We start from the raw sequence: 15,138 nt of genomic DNA on the forward strand, positions 1-15,138 counted from the left end.
AGACTTACTATTACCCGAGTTTTTTTTTTATTGATTTTTTGTTCATCCTCACTATCATCTTCCATCTCCTCCTCTTTTTCATCTTAACATCGCCCTTATTATCATCCTCACCATCATCTTCACTATCATTATTATCATCATCATCCTCACCATTATTATCCTCTTCTTCTTTTTGATCTTTTTCGTCTTCTTGATCTTTTTCTCCTTATTCCTTTTTTTTTGCAATTTTTGAGGTGGTTGAAGCCTTGTTGGAAGTTTGCTATGTCTTTTAGCAACACTTTTACTTGCAATATGATTTTCAAATTCCGATTTGTCGATTACTTCCGCTTCAACGTTTTCAACTTTCCGTTAAAAACAATCATAAATAATTAGAATATAACTAATATTAAATAGAGTGCAAATATAAAGGGATAAGATGAACATAAACTATAATGGATACACATTAGAATATCTAGCATAAACTTTTGAACATATAGCATAATTTTTCGAACATATAGGGTAAACTTTAGAACATAGGGGTAAGCTTTAGAACATAAAGGGCAAGTTTTAGAACATAGGAGTTGTTCAGTAAGATACAAAATATTAAATTCGGAGCATGATAATAAAAAAAAAAAAAAAAATTAACCAATTCAAACCTCAACACCAAAACCTTAACCAATTTCAAACATAATCAATTAAAACCACAAAAGGAAAACTTCATACTCATGTATGCTTTGATCAAAACTTACATATAGTGCAAATATAAAGGGTTAAGATGAAATTTAAAATATATAGACAAACATTGGACTACAAAATATGCTTTCAAACATATATGATAATCTTAGAACATAATACAAATCTTTAGAACATAAGGGAAAACTTTAGAATATAATGGAAAACTTTAGAACAAACTTTAAAACATATAATAGGTAAATTTTAGAACATTAGTTTAGTTACCTTTTTCTTAAATAAGTAATTTCTTCTTCTTGTATATTAGTAACTCCTTATTCTGATTTTTCTTCATTTTGGCCTTGCATTTTGTTGCAATTTTAAGAAATAAAAAACATAAGTAACATTCCAACATTAGTAATATATTTTTGAACATAGGAATAATTTAGAATATGCTGAAAAAGAGTTTAGAACATGCTTAAAAAGAGTTTAGAACATGCTAAGCTATGTCAGTTGCTTGCATATCTTAAAAGTGTATTTTAGATCATAACATTGACATTCTATAAACATATCGACATGAACAACGTGGATAAATCAAACCATGTTCTAAATTTTTTCAACCTATGTTCTAATTTTTTCCTATGTTCTAAATTTTTTCTACCTATATTCTAAGGTTTTTTTTTGCCTATGTTCTAAATATTCTTTTACCTATGTTCAAATATTTTTTTTTCCTATGTTCTAATTTTAGTGTACTTATGTTCTAAAGTTTTTTTTTTCCTATGTTCTAAATTTAGCCATACCAACTACTCACAAACACTCACCTGCTCCAAGCGTATTCTCCCCTGCTCCAAGCGTATTCTCCCCTGCTCCAAGCGCATTCTCCCCTGCTCCAAGCGCATTCTCCCCTGCTCTACCCTTGTACCCACGCACCAAAACTCACAACCATCTCACCAATCCCACTCACTGCTCCACCACACGTCCGCACCCTTGCAATTATAACCAACAACCCTTAACCAATTAGCTGCTGCCGCATAAATCAACCACCGCACCACAACCCCTACAAACAGGGGCAATTGCACCAACATCACCAATTTCAGCCCATAACCTCCACCTCGCACTAGTCCAAAACCCCTCACCGACACTATAACGGCACAACAACCGCAGCTACACCGTTAGCCGGCGAAACAGGCTCACAGCCATCACCGAGAGCAGTGCTGGCCTTCACCGGCCGTTATTTCGAAATCGAAATCAGCAAAAATCAAACCCTAAATTCGAACACTAAATCTCTGAAATTCGAAATCTAAAATCGAACAATTAGATCCGCAAAAATAAGCAAAAATCGAACCCTAAATTTGAACACTAAATTTGCAAAAATCAAACTCCATGCGAAATTCATTAAAATCAAATTAGAAAAATCGAACTCATGCAAAATTCATGAAAATCAAAACAGAAAAAACGCAAATATCAAATCACAAAAATCGCTGAAAGTTCGTGAAAAAACGAACAAATGGTCAAATATAATCATACCTGAATTGTGATATCTAGAGTTTTTTCGCAAAATTTGCTCTTAATTTGTGAAATTTAACTTATTTTATGATCAATGTTGTTGATTTTAACCGAGAAAATGAAGGAAAATTGTTGAAAGTTCTTCGAAGTGCAGCTTCTGGAACTTTTGAGGAGAGAGAAACTCACAAATGTTTAGATTGAGGAGAGAGATAGTGAAAGCTGTTTGAGTTTGAGGGTTTGTGATTTGTTTTAATCGTGGCCGTTCATATCAATCTAATCCTACGATTAAGATTAGTTCTTATATAACTAGGGTTCTTATATAAGGAGCGGTTCTTACCGGATCCCTCCCTTATATATATATAAAAGATTTTATAAAAATTTGACTACCTTTGAACCTTTGTAAGACTTCTTTATGGTTATTTATTTATTTATTTGTCTAGAAGTATCATTTGTAAATATCATATGACATTTTTTAAATTAGTAATTTGATTTTTTTTCTTATGACTTTTTCTTTCTAGTTTGTTAAGATTTAGGTTTTAAAAAAGACTGTGGTGTTAGGATATGGTGATGTTAATAGCAGTGCGCCGAGCCTCAGCTCACCTATCTAGAACACTTTACACTCTTACTTATGTACCTTTAAAATTTTCAAGTGCATTTTTTTCATTTAAACTTAACTTATTACACTTGATTAGACTTGAACCTCATTAATATTCATACGTATACATTGATTTATCATATATGTTAATATGATATTGAAATTTAAAGCACTCATCTCATGTATTTAAAAGTAATGTAATATTATGTGTATTAAAACAACAAAGGAAATATACAGAGTAGGGCTGTTCATCGGTCTAAGATCGAAATTTTAAAATTCAAGATCCAGAGTTTGAAGACCTGGATCGGACCAGTAAAATTGGTCTAAACCCGGACTGATTATCGATATTTTAAAATGTGTGGTTTCCCTAAATAATGCTCCAACTATTACCAATTCCATAAATAAAGCTAAACTTTTACAATTTCCGAATCTACTGTCCACGTCACCAATTAAGTATAAAACTATTTTTTTTTAAATAATTTAACACAAAACCCCCACTTGAGTTAGCGGTTTTCAATAGGGGGGAAAACCGTCAACTCAAGTGGCGGTTTCCATTTCATGTAAAAAAAAATAAAAATTCAAATGAAATAGATTCAATCTTCTCTGAAAAAATTCTACAATAATCAGGGATGAATTCAGATGAAAAATGGAATAGAAACAAGGCAAAATTAATTATACTTCTCCAAATAAAAAAAAAATCAAATCTTATCTGGTTAGTGAGAAAAAATCAGAGTAATCTGATTTAGAGAGAGAAGGGGAAGAACATAAGAGTATATACTTCGTATAATTCGTTAGAGAATTGCAAAATGATGAAAAAAATTAGGATCGAGTTAGAGAATTGCAAAATAATTCCATAAACTATCCAGAACAAATAGAATTAAAAAACTAAATAAATAAATTAAAAATAAAAAATAAAAAAATAAAACAAATTATCAAACTTAATCGAAAAATCCCCTAATTTGAAGATGCTAGGCAATTGAGAATGAAAATTTGAAGAATGTATGAGAGATGTTTGAGATCTGAAATTTTAGTGAGTAGAAGGGATGATGGGCAATGGAGAATTGGGGACTTTGGTTTTATCTGAAAAAGTGAGTTGAGAATGAGAGCAGCGAGATGAGGTTGAAATTTTGATAGTGAGTGTAAACCGCTACTTGAAGTAACAATTTGCCTATATAAACCGCCATATGAGATAGCGTTGTATCAAAAAATTGAAAAAAAAAAATTAATTCATTAAACACCTAACATGGACTGTATATTGGGAACTATTTAAAAAATAGATGTATATATGGAATTGCAAATCTTCTCAACAATATTTAGGGAAATCACTCTTTTAAAATAGTTTTTATTACATTATAAGAAAATAATGTATAAGAAAATGATTAATTAATGCCTATTTTGAACATTTAAAATGAAACAATCATAAAATAAAAATATTTGTAGCATATATATTAAACATAATAATTAAACATTTTAAAGGTTTTATTCAAAATCTTAAACAAAAAAGGGGTTTGATTCAAGACCGATTTTTAATGGCTTTTGGACCGGACCAATTTCTTCAATCCAAACTAGTTTTTGATGAACACCCCTAATACAGAGTCTAAATTTTGCAACAAACCAAAAACTACTATCTACTCGTATGAATCTATGATGAAGGAAAGTATTAGTAGTAGGTGTTACTCATTTGTCACTTGGCCAAGGTTTGTCTAAAATATTTCTGAACTAGAAAGAAGCTAAAAGCTTCCAGCTAGCTTTCTAACACCTTCCAGCTAAGATTTTTACATTTCTACCAAAAATTTAAAATCTTCCAGCTAGGAAATGGACATACTATCAAGTACTAGCAATGACAGGTTATAACAAAATCCATCATTAGAAATTTTATAATCCCTAAAGAAATTTGACCTTCGAAAATTAAGTCATTAAGTGAATGGACTACTACCCGGTGCTCGCCGACAGTCGCCGTCCGACCACTCCCCGGTGCTCGCCGACAGTCGCCGTCCGACCACCACCGACGTATATGGGTGTTAGTGTTAGGGTTAGGGTTAGGGTTAGGGTGGGTGGGGAATGGAATGGGAAAGGGGGGGGGGGGTGGGGAATGGGGAAGAGGGGTTTTGGGGTATTTTGAAAAATGAAATGGGGGAATGATTGAGGGAAAAAGTGGCAAACAAACAGGTTGAAAGGGAATGATTCCCATTCCCTTTCCTGAAACCAGCGAACCAAACGCACCCTTAATAGGTAGCCGAGTCAATGGAGTATTTGAATATTTCAAGCGCCAAATTTGACCCAGAGCTCCTTTGCCTTTGCTTCATGCGACATGCTTAAAAAAGATACTTGTAACTTCGTAAGTATGGAGGTTGTACTTAGACTCTGTTCTTTTCATTTTATTTTAACTTACGTAATATTTAAAGATTTACAAGTTCATATAAGATGATATTCCGTATAAGGATAATATGTTCAAATAAGCTAATAAATTCAGATACTCCGTAATAGTTAAAACAAGAGTCGATAAGTTCTAATAACATAAGATAAAGGTTAATGAGTTTCAACAAGATAAAATAACACCTTATATAAGGTCCAAGAAGGTCTACTAAATTGCAATAATAAGATAAGATAAGATAAAATAATACATAGTATAAGATACGATAATACAAAGTATAAGATAATGGTTGATAAATTCAAATAAGATATGATAATATAAGATAAGGATTGATAAATTCATATAAGATAAGTTAAGATAACTGAAATTCAGGTGGAAAAAACCCTAACACAAGAGGTTCGGATTTGGGTTTAATTATTATCGAGGATTTCATTTCGGAAACTGTTACTTGTGTGGTACTTTAATTTGTCCAAATTCGTATCAAAGTTTCAGTTCTCATTCGTGATCGTTATAAAACTTAAAACAAAAAACACGAAACTACAAAAAGTCGTTTGGGCGTTTTTGTTGTAAGTTTTCAAAAGAACGATGATTTTAATAATTTGACTAATATAATAATTCTTTATATGAATATATCATACGACTTTTAAAATAAAAAAACCAGAAAATTAAAAACCACAATATGCTAAACGCACCTAGTCTCGTACTGAAAAACCACAGTATTAAGTTTTTATAAGTTTGGTCAGATATGATGATGGACTCCTCAATCTAATTCGTAAATTTGTTTAAATATTTATCAATAAAAAGTCTTAAATCAAGTTAAAAGCTACGAAGTATGTGAATATTTTTTGAATGCATAATTTATTTAGTATACCCGCAATCTAATACCACAGACTTGGTCTAGTGAATAAGTTGTGGTTTGCCTCTCACAATAGTTGTGGGAACAAACATTCAAATCCATACTAGAGGCACAGGCAATTACACCCATTGCAATTCCATCTCTAATGACTGTTGTCCGGTTAATCGTCAGGATAAACGTTGTAGATTAACATTTATCTTGTGAAAATCTGGTAATAATGTGCAGTTGTCACCTTTAGAATAAAACTAGGTTAGGTCCCGTATCATGCACGATAATTTTCAATAATTATTAACACTATATTTAATTACAAAAAAAAATCTATTTAAGTTACTACTTTGTAAAATGAATAAATTATGAAAGAGTCTATTATTAGAAAAATAGATAATTTAAAATACACATATATGTATATTTATATATATTTCACTAACTAATTTATATCATTTCTTCTTTTAACCAAATGAATATCTTACAACTATGTATCTAATTCGTAAATAGATTTACTTTTTAAACACTATTAATCCATTCCCTCTAACGCGATATTTATTTTTCTTCTCAATAATCAACTGGCTTAGAAAAAAATTCATATCTTTCCTAGGAAGCTTTTCAAACATAATTAAATACACAAATATTTTAAAAAAAAAAAAATTCCTTGTTGTAAAAATGGTAAGAGTATATAGCACTATGTATGTCACAAATTATGTTAAGAATTTGATTTTTATTTTTTTAACTTTAGCTTATGGTATCAATATATATAGTGCAAGGATACATTAAATCTTTTTAATCTTCTATTTATATATAAGATTTGTTTCCTAAATAGTTTTTTTTTTTTTTTGGACACACTAGAAAATGACACGTGTCATTGCCGGTGTGTCTTTTAGTATATAGTTATTGATACATTTATCTTGTGAAAATCTTGTAATAATGTGCAAGAACTAGCGCGCCTTTTTATTAAAAAAAAAAACCATTTCAACATAAAAATAAAAAAAATAAAAAAAACTGTAAATCTAGTTAAACTCGCTTTTTTCTCACTCTTCCAGTGGCGGATCCAAAAATTTATAAATGGAGTCCAAAATAAACTTCCAACTTAATTATACCAATGACGAACAACAAAATAAGGAAATGCCAAAAATACATCACCGAAAATTACAAATCGTTTTCAATAATACAGCCAAATACATTCATAAGGGGGAAAACAAAGTAAAACATTAAAAAGATAATTACAATTGTTCCCATCGAGTTTTCATTTCTTGGAATCGCTTCATGATATCATCATCATCACTAATTTCAGAAACAAACTAATCAAAATAAAATCAGTCGCATTTGCACAATTGGCAATTGCACAGTATTATAATTAGACAATCATTCAATTTGATGTAAATTAAATCTAAAATCAATCAATTACCTAAGTTAATCACTCACTCAGTCACTCTAGTAGTCTAAATTAGTACTCTAAAGTTAAAATCTACAATCTGAATCAATCAAATTCACAAATTAATTCTACAAAGTACAAATAGACAATAGTTACCACATTCTTGAATCTTGATTAAACACACAATCAATTAAATTATGATGTTGTGAAATTCACACAGCTACACAATTGGTGAAAATTTTCAAAATAAAGGCAAGAAATATCTAAATTTGTACAATAAGGAAAAATTTATATACCTTGTAAATTAATTCAAGTGTAGACTTGGAGAAGTTTGAATGAAGTCAGAAGCCGGTGACGAACTTTACCGGCAACAAAATCAGGTCGGCCGGTGCTATCAAAGTAGGTAGTAGATCTGGGCATTTGAGCAAGTGTTTAAGGCATTTGAGTTGGAGAGAGAAATTTAGATACGGGGTAGTGAATTGCTATTCGTCGCTCCCATTTTACAAAGTGACGCTCCCATTTTAATGTGAAGTTACCGTTTTGCCCTTGTGTGAATTTGGGCTACATAAGGCTCCACCACTTTGTCACATAGTTTCCCGAGCATTTTAATATTATTCCCGAGCACTTTGACCCACCACTTGCCTTACAAAAATCCCGAGCCCACCACCAAAAATATTAATTTTTTTTTTTAAAAATTATCAAGGTTTAGCGACGGATTTTGGACGATGAACGACGACGACGATCGTACACTAGAGGCATCCTTGGAAGAATCTGTAAGTCGTAGAAATTTTTTTTTTTTTTTGAAAAAAGGACATCCGCCCGAAAAATCCGGATCCTCCATTTCATTTAAAAAAATGTTTTTTTTTTGTATTGTTATTGTTATTGTTATTGTTATTGTTATTGTTATTGTTATTGTTATTGTTATTATTATTATTATTATTATTATTATTATTATTATTATTATTATTATTGTTTTAAAAAAATTGTTATTAATATTATAATTAAAATACTAATATTGGAGTATTTTGTTTGTTTTCTTTTATGTTTATAGGATGCAGAATTTGAAGACGGTTGTGACGGTGTGAATTATAGTGCTCATTTTGTGACGGACACGTATTTTCCAACGTTTGAAGATGCAGTGAAATGGGCGGATGCTGTTTCCATAAATCTTGGATTTATTTTGGTTAAGTCGTCGTACAACAAAACTAGAGATGGGAGGCCTTATCATTATTTGAGATGTGATCGGGGACGAAAGAGCAAGTCGAGAGATTTGGAGGGCGCTATTCGAAAGGACACAAAGACCAAAGCTAATGGGTTGTCCTTTCTACATCAAGATATACTACGAGTTTATCACCGATAGTTGGAAGATCCGGGCAAAAAATGATGCAACTAGGACCCATAACCATCCAATGATTGTGTATCAGGAGGGTCATCGTAAAATTAGTGGGTTGAGCCCGGATGCGAAGAAGGTTGTGCGTGACATGACGAAGTCCAAGGTTGCACCACGTAACATCATGGCGACTATTGCAGAGCAATTTCCTGATGATCATCCAAACATTAGACACATTTACAACTGCCGGAATGACTTGAGAACAGAAATGTCTGATGGGACAGGAGTTGTTCAGCAATTTCTTCATTTGGCGACACAGAGTCAGTATCTTTACTCGGTCATGTCTGATGATCTCGGCGTTCTACAGCATAGCCTTTATGGTGCACCTAGTCACGGTAGACATACTACGGACGTACCCACATGTGATCGGTATGGATTCCACTTACAAAACCAACCAATACGGGATGCCGTTCTTTGAGATAGTTGGTGTGTCACCGACAAATCATAATTTCCTTGTCGGTTATGTGTTCATGCGCAACGAGTGCACGACAAGCTATCGATGAGTTTTGCAGAGATTGAGAGAGTTGATTAGGTATGATAAGGAACCGTCGGTATTTTTGACAAACCGTGAGCTTGGGCTATGTGCGGCATTGAGAGAAGTGTTTGCAGGGACCCCACATTTACTTTGTCGATGGCACATTAACAAAGATGTGGAGGCTCGAGTCACTGATATGTTCAAAAACAAGAGGACCGGTGCGAGTTTCAAAAACGGAAAATGGAAGCGTATCATAGACGCTGCAACCGAGGAGGATTATAATGTTGTTGTAGATACAATGAAAGCTCGATGGACAATTTATCCGGCGGTGTTTAGTTATGTTGAGAGAACATGGCTTTGTCATAAAACCAAGTTTGTGACATTTTGGACAAACCAAGTTCTACATTTTGGCAACACTAGCACTTGCAGAGTTGAGAGCCAACATTCGGCCATGAAGATATGGTTTGAATCTTCGACAGGTTCATTGTTTTTATGTTGTAGTTGATGTATGTACTTCGTTTTAGTGATTATAATTATAAATCATAACGGGTTTTTTGTAATGTTGATGAACGGCAGGTTCTTTGGATACCGTATGGGCCCGAGTACATTGCCATACTAGTAATCATATTATTGCAATTCGTAATGGTTTGGAGGCGTCTAGGTCAAAGATTGGTGAGAAGTACCGACAATTGCCACTGTCACGTATCAATGGCAAGGTGTCCCAGCATTGTTTAATAGGTACGATTGGCTATTGTGATTTTCACAAATTTCATCATTTACCGTACTAATAACCGAACATTAATTTTGTGCAGAAGATCCATGTGACGTCAGCCAAAGCCGGTATTGGCACTTGCTTCCAGGACCGATGTTGCCTTACATCACGACATGGAAGGATGTCATTGGCGATGGTAACTGTGGATTTCGTTGTGTGGCCGACTTCTTCTCCGGTGATCAAGTGCAATGGTTTGACGCTCGGGAAACAATAGCAAATGAGGTCGCCACTCATCCATTCCTGTACGAAAGGATTTACGGGATTGGAAGGGTTCAGATGAATGTGGAGCGTATTCGATGGGACGGTGGGGCGGTTGATTCACGTCATTGGATGGTTGCAATTCAAGATTTATTTCCTATTGCTACTTGGTTCAACGCAAGAGTTATTATTCTTGGTGTAGGCACCGTACCAACCTGCTACTACCCATGCCTCACGATCTTACCATTGCGGGCATGAAACACAGTCAGGGCACCCGCACGAGAGTTTGTGATCGCTACAGTTGGGGGGTCACATTTCATCCGTATTGATCTTGAAGAAAATTCACCTCTTCCCTCGATTGCAGGATGGTGGATCGAGCACCACGAGCCAAGTGTCGACGGATGGGATCAATAATATGAATTTAGAAGGAACATGTGGGATGCATTAATTAGGCAGTGAACTCATTTATGTACTTTGACTTAGGTTGAACAGTTGTAGCTATGTAATATAAATCAATAAAAGCAATTAAACAAAGTTTCAGCAAAACCAAATATTAAATAAGTCTCCAGTTCTTAAATTACATGCCGAATACAAAGTACAGTAAAACAATCACTATAAGCTAATATAAAACTAAAAGACAAGTACTTCACAACCCCATCATCGCCTTCCAGTCAGCTATCAGCTGCTCAGTCATTGCCCTTGCTTCACGCGACATGCTGGGATACTCATCTTGTGATCTTCGGTGCATCTCCAAGGACCGACCCATCCACTGCAAATAACAGAACAACATATTAATTACAGAAATTACAATTTGTTTAAGTGGTATTTATAGTATGATAAAACACAACTACTTACATAGTCTGTGTTAGTCCTCTTAGGTAGTCTGGTACTCCCATTTGATGACCCACCAGGAGAAAGACGAGGATGAGAAAATCGGTACAGCCACTGCATGTAACCAGGAGCGACCGTAGGAGCTCCACCACCGAGTCTGGTGAGGGCACCTAAAACAACACTGAAAGACGAGCCAGGGACAAACCCAGTCCATATCACAGATGTCATCTCGGTCGGAAAGTCAACCCGATACATCTTTAATTTCGTCGGTCTCTTGGCCTTCTCAGGCCTAATAATGGTCCGCGGAATGTCTTGCACGAATCCAAGCTATCGGACCACTCGATCAGGCATGTATGGCTCAATGATGCTACGGTACTGGATGCAGCCAATAAATAGAGTGGCTGACACGCGTCGTGCAGGATCAACTCCGTATGGTAGCCAATCAACCTCATTGCTAGTCAGCTGATCCAATCTAGCACGAAAAGCGAGGAGCCGCTCCATGCTCTTGTTGGGGCATCCCGATCCCACATCCCAAGTAGACGCATGAGGAATACTAAGCTCCCTCGTCAAGGTACCCTGCTGAGGCCGGAAGCACGGAAAGTACTCTTAGATCCACGCCTGCAGAAGCGTGAGACAACCAGCGATTGAATCGGCATCTTTTCTTGATGTCGTACCCAACTCGCGATACAGATATGCTAGAGCAGTTGAACCCCAAGAGTACTCATTGATCAAAAGATCATCAACAACAAGCTCGTTGAGGAAGGACGGATGAGTACGGTTACCACTCTTGTCTAAAAACAGACATCCGCCCAGCACTAACCACATGTACGCACCGTAATGGACACTGAAGGGGCTCTGCGCGTCCAAGGTCGAGTTCATAATCCTCTCGGTCAGCACCCCACTACCCTGCCAAATGGTTTTCGTACCGCACTTCTCATTCAGCTCTTCCGCAGTCATATCCAGGGTAATCTGGCATGCGTCCCGTATGACGTCCGTGCTGGGAGAAGTGGAAACCATGGAACCATCAACACGAAGCCCAAGAATATGGTACATATCGTGCAGCATGATCTTAATCTCCCCAAATGGCATATGAAACGTGTTCGTATCTGGCTGCCATCTCTCAACAAACGAAGAAATCAACGGCCAGTCAAAACGCCTAAACATGATCCCAGGTAAGTGAGACAGACCACTACCATCAATCAACTCCAGGTGCTCCTGTGCAAGACGACCTTGCCAGGTAACCAATGCAGAACACAACTGTGTCCTGCTCAAACAGCGCAGAACATTACGCTCCTGCCCGCCCCAAATATATGCAGCCACGTGACCACCAAAACTGGGGATAACAGTACCATCCTCAAGACCACCTGGCATCGGCTGCTGCACTACCCATGTCTCTGCTGAGCTGGTGGAAGGCTGACTCACTTGACTGCTACTAACAAATCTCCCTACCCCTATACACCGTGAGATAATCCTGAGGGTCATACTCTTCATCTCGATCAGCCTGACTTTCCCGCTCTTCATCCTCATCGTCAGATGTAGGCACTCCACCCGACGAGTACATGGGGAGGCTCCCTTGCGGCTAATGCTCCCCCGACCAAGTACCAGGAGACCCATATTGCTGCTCATGATGATATGGTGCCCCCGTATTTACCGAACGACCCAACTCCCTCCTAATAGACGCATTCAAACGTCTTGATATTGCATGACGAGCACCCGAACCATCAATCTACATATAATAAGTACAAAATCAAATATCAGTAATAATTACAAATATAACTATGATATTAAAGTTGAACAACTAATATTCAAATTCAAAAAAATAAACAATATTACAATAATAACAGTATTAATAACAATAACAATAATAATGGTAATAATACTAATAACAACAACAATAATAAGAATATTCCCAACAACGATAATAATAATAACAACAATAATATAATAATAGTAATATTGCTACTAATAATAACAATCCTAACACTAATAACATTACTAATAATAATAATTTTAATCGGTTATTTAAAGAATATTAATCATGAATAAAAAAATATGTTCAGCACGAAAAAATAAAACATAACATTCATCATGAGAAAAAAAAACAACATTCGGAATAATTTTAATGGGTTATTTAAACAATATTAATCACGAAAAAAAACATAACATTAATCATGAGAAAAAAAATTCGGAATAATTTTAATCGATTATTTAAAGAATATTAATCACGAAAAAAAATTGTTAAGCACGAAAAAAAACACATTTATCATGAGAAAAAAAAATTCGGAATAATCACGAAAAAAAAATTGTTAACCACAAAAAAAAAAAACATAACATTAATCATGAGAAAAAAAAAACAAAAAATTCGGAATATTTTTAATCGCTTATTTAAAAAATATTTATCACAACAAATAAAAAAAACATAACATTAATCATGAGAAAATAAAATAAGCACGAAAATCAAAAACCCAAAAAAAAAAAAATACAAATCGGAATTCAGGGATATCCGCCTGAAATTTTCGGATGTTCCTTGGGACATCCGGAAATTTCAGGCGGATGTCCCAAATTTTTTGGATTTTTTTTTAACGAATTAACAAAAGCGCTTCAATTCTCAGCCATACCTGCTCGCCGCCTCCCCCGCCACTGCCACGACCGCTGAAAGTGAGCCTTATTCGCCTTCGATCCGCCATTGGATTACCCTCCTTGGATTGGTGGTGGTTGTTGTTCTTTTTCTTTTTTATTTTCTGTTTTTTTTTTTTTTGAATTTTGAGATTTTTTTTCCCAAATTTTCTGTTTTTAAAATTTTTGAAGAGAATTTCAACTTTTAGAGAGAGAAAATTTTAGAGAGAGAAGTACGAGCGTGAAATGTGTTGTAAGTGTCGTGAGTGAGTGTCGTGAGTATTTATATATGGGGGGCAAAAACGAAATTTCATGAAAAAATGTGAGCGACGGGATGTAATTTGGGAGCAACGTTTAACAACTTTAGGGTTAATTTTTTATTATTTAGTTTTTACTACTTTAAATGTTGACCGTTGAAGTGTTGGGATGAAAAAATTATCAACGGTTAATATTCTTTAAATTAAAGCTAAGACTTAATAAATTAAGAGAATAATTTTTAAATTTTTTTAAAGTATATAAATATTTTTCAGAAATAAATGCAAATTATATCGAGCTTCTCACGAGCTTTTCGAGTCGAGTAGTGGCTTGCTCGACTCGACTCGTTAGAGTCTCGAGTCGAGCTTATTCGAGTCGAGTGTTGACCGAGTAGCTCGCGAGTAGCTCATGAGTTGTCTCGTCTCATAAGCAGCCCTATCCCCAACTAGATTAGTGCCCGTGCGATGCACGATAGTAATAATTTTTTTTTTCTTACACAAGTAATAATCTTTTTCCCATAATTAATTTTGATATAATATAAAAATAAGACAACTCTATGGAATAAACAAATGCAATGCATATAGAAAAATAATAATAAGAAAAAAATTATTAAAGTTACAATTGAGAAAAAAAAATTATTGTTGATTAGTTGTGTTGTAAATATTTAAAAGCAGTATACAATTATATTACGTTAATGATATGCATATTATTCCCAATAAAACTATACAATCTAGTGACTATATGACTAAAGACTTATTTTATAAATGCTCTTTAATAAACATGAAAATATTAATCAAACAACAGAATAAAATCTACAGTAAAACTATTAGCACAACATACATGTAAATATATAAATTACAAATAATATATCACCTTTATATCCAATATAATAATTTCAATAGAAATAAATACTACTCGGACATTAAAGACTATAATAATCCACAATTAGGCAACACTAACCTATATTATTAATAGTACATTTTATGTTTATGAATTGATGCTCTACATGATATCGTCGCTCTTTGTTATTATATAAAATTATGTTTGAAGCTATCCTATAATTATTGTTTGTTTATTGCCTTAAAAGTTTATTAGTAAATGATAGCTATTTATCGAAAAAAAAGGATACACAAGAAGATGTCACTTTTCATTACGTCTGACATATCTTTTAATATGCAACTTATTTATAATGTCGAATGTAATAAATTTATTATATCAATTAAATATTTCAGCAAAAGAGAATAATTTTTTTT

At 34.2% G+C, this 15,138-nt stretch overlaps 1 protein-coding gene across 1 annotated transcript; it reads right to left on the minus strand.

Annotated features, from left to right (window-relative positions):
* Positions 1–11,620: 11,620 nt before the first annotated feature.
* Positions 11,621–12,541, minus strand: LOC110699796 (protein MAIN-LIKE 1-like). Its single transcript, XM_021877311.1, has one exon. The coding sequence runs from the start codon at positions 12,539–12,541 to the stop codon at positions 11,621–11,623; it is 921 nt and encodes a 306-aa protein (XP_021733003.1).
* Between the last annotated feature and the right edge of the window lie 2,597 nt (positions 12,542–15,138).

Source organism: Chenopodium quinoa, unplaced genomic scaffold (genome assembly GCF_001683475.1).
Source record: "Chenopodium quinoa cultivar QQ74 unplaced genomic scaffold, ASM168347v1, whole genome shotgun sequence".
Taxonomy (NCBI): Eukaryota; Viridiplantae; Streptophyta; class Magnoliopsida; order Caryophyllales; family Amaranthaceae; genus Chenopodium; species Chenopodium quinoa.

What these genes read in the sequence shown, in the direction of transcription:
- LOC110699796 (XM_021877311.1), bottom strand. Translation starts at nt 12,541, where the DNA reads ATGAGGATGAAGAGCGGGAAAGTCAGGCTGATCGAGATGAAGAGTATG.